We start from the raw sequence: 16,127 nt of genomic DNA, 5'->3' as shown, positions 1-16,127 counted from the left end.
AGAATAAAAATCAAATACAAGTCACGTTTGGCTTGATTTTAGAGGAGGGTTAATGAAGCAATATATGCTTTATAGAAAATAAAGAACCTTAGAATGAAGCTGCAATTACTGGATTAGCAGAAGGAAATTAGGGAATTCTATATCGTAAAGAACTTAACAATGCAGCTAAGATAAAAAACAATTGCCTCATCTAAAGAATTCACAGAAACATGTGATATATCAAACTACCCAGAATATGTTTGAAGAACAACTTGAAAATCTTAATACACACCATATATGCAAACTTCAAATACCAAAAAAAAAAAAAAAGAATGCCAACAGTCGTAAACATATATAAGCAAAAACATAATTACAACCAAACCATAAGCTTTAACATTTCACAAAGTATCACACTTCAAATAACTTCTTTCTAGTAATTTTAAATATAAATACGAAAAAAAAACCCAAATACTTTTCTAAGCAAAGTATCACATACAAGGTTTCGTAAAGGCCGTGTCAAAAGAATTTCCTTAACTGATTAAATATACTAATTTTAGGTGACAATAATCTAATAATATTAAACTAAATTAACTTAATTTCGCAAAAAAAAAACGCATAGAATTACGGATCAAGTCTAATTAACAATCAAACGTAGTAACCGAGATCCATTTATGCCAAAAAGAATGTTCATAAGACTACACAAAACCACCCAAAAAAAAATTATAAAATAATAAAAGCAACAGCTGCGATAGATTTTGCCAGAACAAGAAACACAACAAAACAAAGAGAATAAATCAATCAAGGGCATAAATAGATTGATCAAATATTCTCTTTCTCATGGTTGATATTTTAGAGACTTTTCTTTACCATCTTACTTCTAATATGAAATACTCCACGTACCAACTCAATTATCAAATGTACCCAGTGTAAGTTAGGTACCCTCTGTGATTATTTTTAATCATAAAATTTTTCATCAACACATAGTGCTACATTATTGATTTTCAATTTCTTCCCCAAACAATATCCTTTCTAGTACAGACACCCTTTTATAAAATTAAGCAATGGAGCTATTGGCACCCCTTTAAAAATCTGAGCAAACCCTTAATTTGAATTATTTTATATAAAATTTAATTAAATGCACCCATCTTCTTCAAGAATATTGTCAGCAATCATGTTTGTTGTTTATGACCTATATATAGAATTTCAGTTACAAACTATTCATTGTCTATCATCAAACAAATTCTTCAAAAGAATAATTTTAAATAAAAGACAAAGACTAATGTAAAACAAAATAACTCTAAAAGTATACAATTGTTTGTGATAAAAAAGAAAAAGAAAAAAAGGTCTCATTTTGTTAAAAGAATAAAAATATGGATTTAGTGGTGTGAAAAGAAATCCCTCAAAAACTGAATTTGATAAGTTCAAGCTCTGGACTTGCGGTGTTGAATAAGAGCAATCATTATAAATTTAAAATGAAAGAAAAATGTCATTGAGTTTAGAAGAGTTTCGTAGAGAGAGAGAGATGAGGTTCACTGAAATTTTCTTGAGAAAAATAATTGGAAGGTTTTTTGTGGAATTAAATAGAGATTATTCTTAAAAGTGGTTTTACGAGGACATTCGAGGGATGACAATAGTCCAACCCAATATTAATTTCTGTGTTCAATTGATTTTCTGAGAATTGCCATGCTTTTTTTAATTAATAAATTTCCTTTGCACGGTTGAAGTTGGTAAATATATATATATATATATATATATTTATAAATATAGTTAGAGTTGAAGTTGGTAAATAAATTTCCTTTGCACGGTTGAAGTTGCTATTCCGGTAAAAATAGCAGCTGACAGAAAAAAAAAATGGAGAAAAAAAGGAAATCGAAAATTATAAATATAGTTAGAGGCATGTGAATTCAGGCCTTCTCCTGATGATTCAAGAAAGAAGCAATTCTCTCAAGCATGGCCACGGCATTTTCACATGTGGGATTTATCAAATGGAACACATGTTGCTCTCCTTTGGACTCAACAATCTCCACATTGCCCCTCCACCCCCTCTCCTTCAACTTGTCATAATAAAACCATCCTCTAGATCTCAGAAAATCATTCTCCGCAACAAATACCAGCATCCTGGCGCATCCCAGGCTCGCTAGGTCCGAACCCGCAACGACAGGATTAATCCACGGATCATCACACCCACTTGTGCTACTTGGACAAGTCAATCTCCATAATCCCGCGACCCAGTCACTTTTCTTAGCGTCAGCTGTTTCATTACCAACAGCTTCTCTGCCCAGAAAATACGGATGAATTAAAACAATGCCAATAACATTAACACCATCGAGAATTTCTCGACCATGTCTCATGCCCATGTGATGAGCTATGTTAGCGCCAGCACTGTCACCAGAACAAAACACTCGCTGGAAATCAGCGAAACAGTTGAGCCAATCTTCAGGGCCTTCTCCGTTAACATGGGAAGATACCCACTTGAGTGCAGTCCATGAATCATCATGAGCGCAAGGGACAGGATTCTCCGGCGCTCTCCGATAATCAACCGAGACTGCGATGACGTTAGCTTCAGAGACTAAGGTGTTTTGGGATCAAACGATGCAGGAACGATGTCGTTTCCTTTGAGCCTTTCTACTTTGCCATCTTTGTATACTTTTATCGTGGGAGAGAGGTCTATTGTTGAATTAGCTGATGAAGCTGAATCAAATGCAACACACGTTGGAGTGCCAGCTGGAATCAAGCCAGCTGTAAATCTAGTAGCTAGTCTGGAAATGAAAGAGAAAGGCACACGTGAGAAGTTGGGAAGCTCCAGATGGCAAAACTGTTATGAAGAGATTCCCATGCAGTTGGATTATGCAGCAATTAGTTAACAAATCAGTACTTATGAGTTGTATTGAATGTAGTTAGATCAGAGTTAGTTACTCATTAGTTACATTGCTTAGCTGTAATTAGAGTACTCAGCAAGTATTAGATTCCACTATAAATACTAAGCTGAGCTCATTTCTGTAATTTGATTTTGCATTAATAATTGGAAGACAATTTCTCTTTTTCTTCTTCATTCGATCTTCAAATTCCAACTTGGTATCAGAGCTTGTGGTTAAAAATGGCAAACAATGAATTTCAAGCTACAAGCACTCGAGCTTCAAGCTCAACTGCAAATCCAATCACAAACTCAATCAACAACACATCAGTTAACTCTCTGATTTTCAATACTCCGATCAAGCTTACAAACAACAATTACCTGCTATGGCGATCTCAAGTTATTGCTACGATCAATGCAAACGAGCTTGAAGATCTGATTGATAATACTAAGAATCCTCCAAGTAGAATGATTGTTAATGTCGATAGCGATCAAACTGTGATCACTGTGGTAAATCCGCAGTTTCAGATCTGGAGAAAAGTTGATCAACAACTCATGAGCTGGCTGCTTTCAACTCTGAGTGAAGAAGTGTTAAGTGCTGTCATTGGAGCAAGCTCATCTCTAGAGGTATGGCAAACACTTTCTGAACAGTTTGGTGCTAGGTCTCGATCAAGAGTTCTTCACTTAAGAACTCAGATCCAGACAACTAGAAAGGGATCGATGAGCATTCATGAATATTATATTAAGATGAAGGTGAATCTGGATTCACTGAGAGCTGCCGGAAATCATATGAGTAATGATGATTTTGTGTTGTGTTTACTTGCTGGGCTTGGACCTGAGTATGATCCGATTGTTGCTACAATAAATGCTAGATCAGAAAGCATAACTCCATCAGAGGTTTATGGCATGCTGTTGAGCCAAGAAAACAGGATCGAACATCAGAATTCTGTTAGTGGAATGGATTTTCAGGCAAACATTGCTTACTACAGGGGAAACCAGAGGAGAAATTGGCAACCAAATTTCAATAACACTGGAAATGTTACCAATCAGAATGGAAGGCAATATGGAGGTAATTCTGGTGGAGGCAATTTTAATCCAGCACAGGAGAAAATGAAAGGAAAAGCTCACATTGATGAAGAAACACCTAAAGGACCATGTCAGATCTGCTTCAGGAAGAATCACACTGCTGTAAACTGCTGGTATAGGTTCAAGAAAAACTATGTGCCTAATTTTCCAGGGAACAAAAGAAGTGCTTATGTAGCTGAAGGTGCAGAAACAAAAAGTGGTGGCTGGTATCTTGACAGCGGGGCAACAGATCATGTCACTAATGATCTCAACAACTTAAGCATAAATTCTGAGTACAAAGGAAATCACTAGCTTGCAGTAGGTAATGGTTCAAAACTTGAAATTGTTTCTGTTGGTTATTCATTGCTTGGCACACTTGAACCTGATATCCAGAAATACATTAAACTAAATCAGATTCTCTTTGTACCACAAATAACCAAAAATCTAATTAGCATATCCAAACTCTTGAAAGATAACAATGTATGCATTGAATTTGATAAAACATATTGTGTTGTTAAGGACAAGAGAAGGGGGATTGTTCTCATGAAAGGTGTGGCTAAAGATGGACTGTACAAGCTGCTGAACTTGCCTCTAAACCACTCTCAAATCAAGTCCGTTTTGTTATCTTCAGTTTCACATTCTAGTCTACTTTCAGTTTGTAAAATAAATAAACCTGAGTCTATGATGTCTGTTGTTTCTAAAGAATTTTGTACAAGCTGTAAAGACCAAAGAATCAACAAAACTCTTGATCTTTGGCACATAAGATTAGGTCATCCAAATGTTTCTGATCTTAAGAAAACATTGTCAGCTTGTAATATTTCGTTTGGTAATAAAATGTCTGAGTTGTCATTTTGCAAAGCCTGTCAATATGGGAAGATGCACAGATTGTCTTTCAAAAGTAGTGAATCAAAATCATCTACTGCTCTTGAGATTATTCATAGTGATCTTTGGGGTCCAGCACCAACCATTTCAAACCAAGGGTTCAAATATTACATTGCTTTCATTGATGACAAAACAAACTACACCTGGATTTATGGATTAGCTAGTAAATCTCAAGCACTGTCAGCTTTCATTATCTTTAAAAATCAAATTAAAAAAAGCCTAGAGCTGAAAATTAAAACACTTCAGTGTGACATGGGAGGGGAATACAGAGCCTTTGAACCTTATCTCAGAAATGAAGGAATAGCTATAAGATATTCCTGCCCTTATACACATCACCAAAATGGAAAGGCTGAGAGGAAACACAGACACCTTGTTGAAACTGGATTGACACTCCTTGCTCAAGCTAATATACCTCTTAAGTTTTGGTGGGAAGCATTCTATAATGCTACTTATCTTGTCAACCGAATCAGTACACCCACATTGAACCACAAAACACCTTTTGAGGCCCTTTATTCTAAGAAACCAAGTTATTCTCAAATCAAGACCTTTGGTTGTGAATGTTACCCTTTCCTAAGACCATATAATAGTCATAAGTTTGATTTTCATACCTCAAAATGTGTTTATTTAGGTTTCAGTAACTTGCACAAGGGTTATCTGTGTCTAAATCCAAATGGCAGAATTTATATTGCTGCACATGTCAACTTTAATGAGAATTCTTTCCCCTTCCAAAATGATCCAAGTTTCATAGTCTCAAAGTCCACTCATACACCAGAACCTGCAAACACATTTAGCAAGTTTATCTCAATATCATTTCCTTCAGAAACCCAAAATTATGAGGGAACAGCAGCAAGTATAAGTTCATTAGAAGACACAACTAACTTAGATGATCCCTCTAATGAACAAAATCCTGACAACAACATTGATCAAATAAATTCAATGCATGACAATGAAATCAGCACACCTGAGTCCCCACAAATTTCTTTCTCAAATAATTCTGAACCAAACACTCACATTCCAGAAACACCTCAGCCTACATATCAACCTGGACCTTCACATCCTATGACAACTAGAGCCAAAAATGGCATATTCAAACCAAAACTGTACAACACTGAAAAGTCCCTGTCTCTTGACACACCTTCAAGTGTAGCTGAAGCTTTGAATAATCATCAGTGGAAACAAGCAATGCAGGAAGAGTTCAGTGCTTTAATGAGAAATCAGACATGGTGTTTAGTTCCTCCTCAACAAAATATGAAGTTGGTTGGGAACAAATGGATCTATCGAGTGAAACAGAATTTAGATGGATCTATCAACAAATACAAAGCTCGTTTGGTGGCAAAGGGGTTTTTACAAACAGAAGGGGTTGATTATCAAGAAACTTTCAGTCCTGTTGTCAAGGCAGCAACCATAAGGATTATATTAAGTCTTGCTGTCATAAACAACTGGAAGCTGAGACAAGTAGATATCAACAATGCTTTTCTCAATGGGGAACTAAGTGAAACTGTTTACATGCCTCAGCCAGAAGGTTTTGAAAATTCAGAGCATCCAGATCATGTGTGTAAGCTAACAAAGGCACTCTATGGATTGAAGCAGGCACCAAGAGCATGGTTTGATAAACTCAGGTCAGTTCTGGAGTCTTGGAAATTTACTAGAACAAGATCAGACACATCTTTATTTTTTAAAAGAAATGGGAATGATGTGATTATGCTGTTGATTTATGTTGATGATATAATAGTGACTGGAAACAATAATGCTGAAATAGAACAGCTTATCAGTAACCTTAGCAGCACCTTTGCTCTTAAAGATTTGGGGAATCTTAATTTCTTTCTTGGCATAGAAGTGATTAGAAATGATGATACCTTAGTACTATCCCAGTCAAAGTACATAAAAGATCTACTTGCCAAGTTTGAATTGAAAGAATGCAATGGAACTGATACTCCTCTGGCCACAACAGAAAAGCTTAGCAAAAACATGGGTGAAGATTTTACAAATGCAACTCAATACAGGAAAGCCATTGGAGGATTACAGTATGCAGTGCTAACAAGGCCTGAAATTGCTTATGCTGTAAACAAGCTAAGTCAATTCATGGCTAACCCTTTACAACCTCACTGGCTTGCTTGCAAACGAGTACTGAGGTATCTCAAGGAAACCATACATTATGGCTTAACTTTCAAGAGATCTGATTCTCTAGATCTTGTAATGTATACTGATGCAGATTGGGGTAGTGACATTGACGACAGAAGATCAACTAGTGGCTACTGTGTTTTTCTAGGTGAAAATTTAATCAGCTGGAGTTCAAAGAAGCAGAGCATAATTTCCAAATCATCAGCTGAGTCAGAATACAGAGCTATGGCTTTGGCTTGCTCAGAGTTAACTTGGATCTGCTCAATTCTTAAGGAACTTGACATCAGACTTCAGAGTACTCCACTACTACTAAGTGACAGCACAAGTGCAGCTGCTATAGCCACAAATCCAGTAATGCATTCTAAGACTAAACATATTGAAATAGATATTCACTTTGTGAGAGACAAAGTTGAGAGGAAAGAGGTTGACATTGCTTTTGTGTCTACAAATGATCAAGTTGCTGATATATTAACTAAACCTCTTACATATCCTAAATTCAGCTTCTTCAGAAGCAAACTTAAAGTCTTTCCAAAGGACTTAAGTTTGAGAAGGGGTGTTGAATTAGCTGATGAAGCTGAATCAAATGCAACACACGTTGGAGTGCCAGCTGGAATCAAGCCAGCTGTAAATCTAGTAGCTAGTCTGGAAATGAAAGAGAAAGGCACACGTGAGAAGTTGGGAAGCTCCAGATGGCAAAACTGTTATGAAGAGATTCCCATGCAGTTGGATTATGCAGCAATTAGTTAACAAATCAGTACTTATGAGTTGTATTGAATGTAGTTAGATCAGAGTTAGTTACTCATTAGTTACATTGCTTAGCTGTAATTAGAGTACTCAGCAAGTATTAGATTCCACTATAAATACTAAGCTGAGCTCATTTCTGTAATTTGATTTTGCATTAATAATTGGAAGACAATTTCTCTTTTTCTTCTTCATTCGATCTTCAAATTCCAACTTCTATGGCTATATCTGCTGCCGGCTCTGTGGAATACATGGGTAGAGAAAAAGTGCAGAAAAATATTGACGGGCTTTGTTTGGTCTGCCGGAGAAGGAGAGAGGATAATGGTGCAAAAAAAAAATATAGAGATGAAGACAAATGTGGAAGACAGCAAGAGTGGATAACGTTACAATTTTAAAAAAAAAATTGATAAAGGGCCAAAATTGGTGTTCAAACAAATACAATTAGGCCCATGTAAATCAAGACAAATGTTACGATAACTCAATTCAGAAAAAAATGAAAAAGGAGTTATGAAGTGAAATATATAATTAAATAATTAACAATAATTGAGCAAATTAAAAGAGTTAGTAGAGTTGATTATTGACACGTCACCTTGTAATAGTTTTGTAAGTGCCAAACCACTCTCTTTCAATTTTTTGTTTTTGTTTTTTGGGACAAGATAATATGAGGATTGGTAAGATTTTAATTCTTAAATTATCATAACTAAAACTGTAATTTTAAAAATGGTATCAGTTTTTGTTGAAGATAGTAGAAAATTTTGTTTGGTAAAGACTGCCTTCTTTGTGGATTTATCTAAACCACGCTCTTTATTTCTCACCAACTCTGATTTGGCTTGGCTCCACATCTCTTGAATAAGTGGCATGCAAATTATCCTTCTGATCAACAACCAAATTATTTAATATTTTATTAACAATAAAATAATGATAAAAATAATAATTAATAAAAATAATTAATTTATCATTATTAACAATATTATCCTTATTGTTGTTATTGTTATTATTATTAAATTTTATTAACTTTATTATTTTAGTTATTATTAATTATTGTTATTATTATTTTTATTAATATTATCATTATTAACATTTATCATTGTTATTAATAAAAATAATAATAACAATAATTAATAATAACTAAAATAATAAAGTTAATAAAATTTAAATTTAATAATAATAAATGTTAATAATGATAATATTAATAAAAATAGTAATAACAATAATTAATAATAAATAATATAATAAAGTTAATAATAATATTAATAATAATAAATGTTAATAATGATAATATTAATAAAAAATAATAATAATTAATAATAACTAAAATAATAAAGTTAATAAAATTGAATAACAAAATTATTTTTAATAAGAATAATAATAATAATAATAATAATAATAATAATAATAATAACAACAACAACAACAACAAAAAACAATAATGATAATATTGTTAATAATGATAAATTAATTATTTTTTATTAATTATTTAATACCTATGGGTATTTTGGTAAATTGATTCTTCATTTTCACTCCCTCATTCCCCATTTATTTTGGCCAAGTAAACACATCAATAGCATTTCCAGCACATTCCACATTCCCATTTATTTTTGCCACAGTAAACATTGAGATCTCATTCTTATTCCTCATTCTCATCCAACTCATTCTCATTCACAACCTATTCTCATTCCACCCCATTCGCATTCCCATTAAGTAAACGCACCATAAAAGTATACAATTGTTCCTGATAAAAAAGAAAAAGAAAAAAAAGTCTTATTCTTGTTCAAAGAATAAAAATATGGATTTAGTCGTGTGCAAAGAAATCCCTCCAAAACTGAATTTGATAAGTTCACGCTCTGAGCTTGCGGTGTTGAATAAGTGCAATCACTATAAATTTAAAATGAAAGAAAAATGTCTTTGAGTTTAGAAGAGTTTCGTAGAGAGAGAGATGAGGTTCACTTAAATTTTCTTGAGAAAAATAATTGGAAGGTTATTTGTGGAATTAAATAGAGATTATTCTTAAAAATGGTTGTACGAGGGGCATTCGAGGGATGGCAATAGTCCAACTCAATATTAATTTCTGTGTTCAATTGATTTTCTGAGAATTGTCATACTTTTTTTAATTAATAGATTTCATTTGGACGGTTGAAGTTGGTAAATATATATATATATTCCCGTAAAAATAGCAGCTGACAGAAAAAAAAAATGGAGAAAAAAAGGAAATCGAAAATTATAAATATAGTTAGAGGCATATGAATTCAGGCCTTCTCCTGATGATTCAAGAAAGAAGCAATTCTCTCAAGCATGGCCACGGCATTTTCACATGTGGGATTTATCAAATGGAACACATGTTGCTCTCCTTTGGACTCAACAATCTCCACATTGCCCCTCCACCCGCTCTCCTTCAACTTGTCATAATAAAACCATCCTCTAGATCTCAGAAAATCATTCTCCGCAACAAATACCAGCATCCTGGCGCATCCCAGGCTCGCTAGGTCCGAACCCGCAACGACAGGATTAATCCACGGATCATCACACCCACTTGTGCTACTTGGACAAGTCAATCTCCACAATCCCGCGACCCAGTCTCTTGTCTTAGCGTCAGCTGTTTCATTACCAACAGCTTCTCTGCCCAGAAAATACGGATGAATTAAAACAATGCCAACAACATTAACACCATCGAGAATTTCTCGACCATGTCTCATGCCCATGTGATGAGCTATGTTAGCGCCAGCACTGTCACCAGAAAAAAACACTCGCTGGAAATCAGCGAAACAGTTGAGCCAATCTTCAGGGCCTTCTCCGTTAACATGGGAAGCAACCCACTTGAGTGCAGTCCATGAATCATCATGAGCGCAAGGGACAGGATTCTCCGGGGCTCTCCGATAATCAACCGAGACTGCGATGACGTTAGCTTCAGAGACTAAGGTGTTGAGGTAATTGTGGTAAGTGGGAGAAAAGGCGGTTTCGATGCAAAAGCCTCCGCCATGAAAATAAACAAGAAGGGGAAGTTTTTTGTTTTGTCTTTGGTTTGGAATGTAAAGCCGAGCACATAGATTGTTTTCTGGTGAATGCACAATGTCTTTGGAATGAACGTTTGTTTTGGGCTCAGATGATGCAGGAACGATGTCGTTTCCTTTGAGCCTTTCTACTTTGCCATCTTTGTATACTTTTATCATGGGAGAGAGGTCTATGGCTATATCTGCTGCCGGCTCTGTGGAATCCATAGGTAGAGAAAAAGTGCAGAAAAATATTGACGGCCTTTGTTTGGTCTGCCGGAGAAGGAGAAAGGATAATGGAGCAAAAAAATATGTAGAGATGAAGACAAGATTTGGTATGTGGAAGACAGCAAGAGTGGATAACGTTACAATTTAAAAAAAAAATGATAAAGGGCCAAAATTGGTGTCCAAACAAATAAAATTAGGCCCATGTAAATCAAGACAAATGTTACGATAACTCAATTCATAAAAAAATGAAAAAGGAGTTATGAAGTGATGGGTCCAGCTATATTACCTATGGTGTTGGTACCCCATTTTTTGTCTTTTTCAAATTCACTTTTAGATTCAATCCAAAAATTGTACAACGGCTTAGATGCATTTGTTAGGTTATTAACATTAAATGCCCCTATTATTTATACAAAATAAGAAAAATTAAAAGTTGTTAAATTTTAACATGTAAGTCCATAATATTTTAAATTCTTTTTAGATTATTGAACTAGGTTTTCAATTAAATGACTTATTCTTACATTTGTTAATATTTATTTAAATTAATAATTCTATTATTAATTAATAAACTAATTAATTTAATATATAGCTAAACATTGTATTTTTTTTACTAACTATAATTGCTCTGATACCACTTAGGGTACGTGACTTGTTATCCGACAGTGCAAACCAGACTAGTGCCTATTCAGGATCACCTCTGGAATTTACATCGTCGGTTTCCCGTCGATATACTCAAATGAGGAATCAGAAAAACTTCTAAAATATTTTTCATCTCGGGTTATATAACCCAAAACATACTTTCCTTTAGTCCAAAACAGGGTACCAAACCAGATAAGAAAACGATCAAAAGTTTTCTGATGCACAAGATCCTTGCAATAAGGCAAGTGCAGAGCATACTTCCTTAGGTTTCGAAATGAACAAATTTAATTCTTTATTCTTTTTCTTTCTTTAGAACTTCATTTGCAGAGAGAGAGAGGAGAGTTTAGAAATTCATGGTTTGAGGAAAAATACGAGTTTATTGCTTCAAACTTTTACAAGCTTCTCTCTGTTACAAGCAAATGGGAGATTCCTATATATAGGAGAAATCTCAGAGAAGATAGGACATGATCCCTATATTTTACAAAAGAAAAAGTAAAAGTTACATCATGACACACCTTTAATTATTACAAAGAGACAAAGTGCTTTAATAATTAAAGCATGACTTTGACAAAAGCAAAAGCAAAAGCTTAAAGTAAAAGCAAAGTGCAATAATTATACAAGACAAAACCATAAAGTAAAACACAATTATTACAACAAGACAAACTACTTTATGGAGAGGAGAGATTCAGGTAATCATCGTCGAATGAGCTGTCCATTGCATCTGGGTCCGTATGCTTTGGGAAAAAGGTTTTGGAGAGCTTTAGATGTTTACAGGAGGGACCACGGCATGGTGGACCAGGGCAATTATAGTCTCTGGGAGTACACTTTGGAGTATACTGAGGGGAAGTTTGGGTGGCTTTGTTAACTTTGGTAGGTTAAGTTGGTGGTGCTGGTTGGAAGGAGGATCCTGGTTGAGAGGGTCCGGGTTCATCCATTGTCGGTTGGGGAAATTGGTGGAGGTGTTGACTTTGAGGGAGAAATGCATCCCATGGGTCTTGGGAATTTTGGAGCAGGAAGTCAGTGTAGTCTGGTTTTTCTTCCTTGATAATGATACCTGTGGACTTTGGTTTGGATATGGCGGATAGAGTAGGAATCGTGATGAGGTCATGTTGAGGTCCTAAAGAGGTGTAGAAGATGTCTTTGTGTGGCGGAGTTTGGTGGTTTAACTAACAAAGGTAGTTGTGCAAGGTGGATTGGATTTCATTTTCAATGACAATGAGATGTGGTGCAGTAAACCATTCATATACCTGGTCTTGAGTCCAAAAGAGTTTTGTATCTGGATGTTGGAAGTATAGCCTGTGAATGATAAAGACTGATGTGAACATTTGTGCTTCTGAGGCAGGCATTCGTTCAAGACTGTAAATCTCTGACAGTTACTGGAGCTTCTTTCTCCACTATGGTATTGGGGAGAACCATTCAAGTAATGTCCAGGTAAGAGAGGTGGCTTTGTCTGGGTCAAGGAGGTGTTCCAATGTGGGAGTAATTGGTAGGACTAACTTAGTGGCATAAAGGACTGTTAGGCACCAGATGTACCATAACACATCTTCAATGGTTTCTCTGGATGGATCAAGGGTTAGACCTGTAAGGAACATATTTTCTAGGTGGAAGGTGGAAAAAGGAAAGGGTTCGGTGACAAGGTAGGCTTTTATGAAGAAACGAAAAAGAGCTTTCTTTGTAAATTCTTGGATGGCAAAGACAGAGGAGAAGTTTTTGTTGAAGGGAAAAGTTTTTTTGGTGAGAGCTTCTGGGGGTAATGATGTAGCCATAGAGATGATCGGAATGTGATATGTAGTGGAAAACATGGTTAGAGGTTTCTCTGGTTTTGAGAGTCTGGAGAGCATATCATGGATGAGGTTTTGGGATCCCTTTATATGCTTGACTGAAAAGTCATATGTAGCAAACCAATCTTTTAATCTGAGTAACATTTTTTCGGGAATAGGTTTACCTTTGAAATTGAAAATATTGGGGAAGGCTGAACTGTCCATTCAGATGAGAAAGTGGTGTCCAATCAAATGATACTCAAACTTTTTGATGCCATTCTTTACCGCTAAAATTTCTTTGAACATGCCATGATAATGCTTCTATGTGTCAGAAAATTATCCACTAGCGTAAGCGATAAAGTGTTCTTTTCCATGAATGTCTTCGAGGAGAATGGCACCCCATGATTCATCACTTGCATCTGTCTGCAATATGCGCTTTCCATCAGTAATCAACTTTAATGGAGGCGGATTTTGCGCAATTTGCTTGAGAGTAGTGACAGCAGTTGTGTGGTCAGCATTCCACTCTGGGGGCTTTTTTTTCAATAAAGCTGAGAGGTGATGAGTGTAGTGATCCACATGTAGGATAAAGTCTCTGATGTAATTGATGATGCCGAGAAACTGTTAGACTTGCTTTTTGGAAAGTTGCTAATTTGGAAAGTGGAGCAACTCTTGGGCAATATGTTTTCCTAGCTAATAATGATCATCTTTTATGACCATACCAAGAAATTCAATATTGTCTGTAGCAATGGTGCTTTTTTTTGTCGATAACATGATTCCATGACTTTGGACAATATCATAGAACTGAGTTAACAACTGGCGATGTTCATCATGTGATCCTGAAAAAAGCAAGATATCATCAATGTAAATCAATGCATGATGCAGAATTGGCTGAAAGATTTTGACCATGGATTTTTGAAAAATGGATGGGGCTGTTTTGAGGCCGAAAGGAAGGACTGTCCACTGAAAATGGGCATTTGGGATACAAAAAGCAGTTTTGTACCGTTCAGAGGGTTCAATGCCTAATTGCCAGAAACCTGATTTTAAATCAAATTTTGAAAAGATCTGGGCATTTTTGAGAAAAGTAAACATGCTTTGTCGACGGGGTAAAGGAAACTTGTCATCTTGCAAAAACATGTTTAATGGCTGGTAGTCAATGACGAGACGTTTCTTTCCTCGAACAATCTCAGAATGTTTATCAACATAAAAGGCTTGGCAAGCCCATTGAGAATTTGTGGGTTCGATAAGGCCTTGGGCTAACAATTGGGAACATTCCTGTTGGGCTAGGAGTAAGTCAGAAGGACTCATTCCTGGATAGGTAGCTTTGGTTGGGTTAATATCTTCATTTAGTTTGAATGGTAACTTAATGAAGAAAGACTCGTTTTTCCACAATGGAGTTGGATGGGTGAACTCAATATGGGACTCTGGACAGAAACTCAAAAGTTTGGTAGAAATATCCTGATATGACGGAGGAGTTTCAGACAGATTGTAGAGCTTCAGAATGTTTGTAAATGGTTTGAACATGGACTTGACTCGGATTCTAGTGGGAATGATCTGGAGGTGTTTGAGCTGGTGAAGGATATCAAAACCTAACAAGATATCCTTATTAGGAAGGGTTGAACCGATAACTTTGGTCCAAATGACACAATTGGGGAAAATTTGAATACCAATGAGCTTTTTGGTAATAAAAAAAGTGGTGAAGAGTTTGCCATTAACAGCTTTGAAATGTTCTTCAGATTCTATCCAGTGGTCTAGTGGGAGAATATGGGGGTTTAACATACTGCGCTGGGCACTAGTGTCGATAAGACCAATTACTGGAATGGGCCTTTGAAATTTTGAGGGTAAAATTTAGAGTTTGATGGAAGGTATAGGGACAATAGTGTCAAGGGACAGTAACTGTTGATGGAAAATGACTTGGGACTGATCACTTTCTGAGTCATCAGAGGAATTTTGTAGGGCGAACACAGTTTCATCATTGGGTTCATCTTGCTCAGAGAAATAGAATTCCAGTTCATCATTTTCTGGAGAATAATCTGTAGTGGCTTGGAGATGCTCAACTAACCGAATAGATTTTTCTCGCTTGTTGGGACAATCTTTGGCATAATGACCTTTTCTTTTGCAGATAAAACATCTGCTTGATTTTTGTCTTTTGAAATCTCTGGAAGAGGATGACTTCTTTCTGAAGAATCTGTAAGGCTTTCTAGATCGACGAGGTCTGGATGAAAATTCTGGATTTCTGAATTTCTTAAAATGCCGTTTCTTTTTAGGACTGCAATCACAATCCTTTTTCTTTTTGCATTTGATCTGCAAATAAGGCTTTTTGCAAGCACTCCGAAATGGCTCTTTGTCTTTCAACAGTTCTTTGAAAGCTGGAAGATTTTGCCAAAAGAGATGTTGTCAAGGGAAAGATTGGATGCTGTGAGTTGTCGTTGTATATCTGGTTGGAGTTCATATGGAAGGGAAGCCAGAAATACATGCTTTAATGTCGGCTCATTGAATCCATTAAGCTTATAGAACAGCAGGGACATGCGTTTGTAATGGAAATCAATATCCTTAGCATTAAGGGAACAGCATTTCATGTTGAGATAGTCTCATCGTGCAGCTTCAAAGACTGCAGAGGGGTCTCCAAGGAATTGATCATGGAGAACCACAAGGGCACTTGAGACTTCTGGTAGATCAACAAACTGTAATTGGCGATATCGGCCTAAAGAATCAAACCAATCTCTTAGAGCACCCGTAAAACGAGTAGCAAATTCTCGAAGGACTAATTGGGTTGTGGCTCCTGGACGTAACATTTGGAGGTCAATCCAGGTAGACATTTCATTAAGGCAATCACGCCATTTATGAGATGGAAGATCATCAAATGTGAACCAGAGA

At 35.8% G+C, this 16,127-nt stretch overlaps 1 protein-coding gene and 1 pseudogene across 1 annotated transcript; both read right to left on the bottom strand.

Annotated features, from left to right (window-relative positions):
* Positions 1-1,883: 1,883 nt before the first annotated feature.
* On the bottom strand, positions 1,884-3,032 carry LOC112096149 (annotated as a pseudogene).
* A 6,822-nt stretch (positions 3,033-9,854) lies between these two features.
* LOC112096172 (probable carboxylesterase 12) lies at positions 9,855-10,975 on the bottom strand. Its single transcript, XM_024179190.1, has one exon. The coding sequence runs from the start codon at positions 10,855-10,857 to the stop codon at positions 9,889-9,891; it is 969 nt and encodes a 322-aa protein (XP_024034958.1). The 5' UTR covers positions 10,858-10,975; the 3' UTR covers positions 9,855-9,888.
* Between the last annotated feature and the right edge of the window lie 5,152 nt (positions 10,976-16,127).

Source organism: Citrus clementina, unplaced genomic scaffold, assembly GCF_000493195.1.
Source record: "Citrus clementina cultivar Clemenules unplaced genomic scaffold, Citrus_clementina_v1.0 scaffold_8, whole genome shotgun sequence".
NCBI classification, from domain to species: domain Eukaryota; kingdom Viridiplantae; phylum Streptophyta; class Magnoliopsida; order Sapindales; family Rutaceae; genus Citrus; species Citrus x clementina.
Note: the sequence above shows the minus strand (reverse complement) of the source record. Positions and strands in the feature narration are given on the sequence as shown.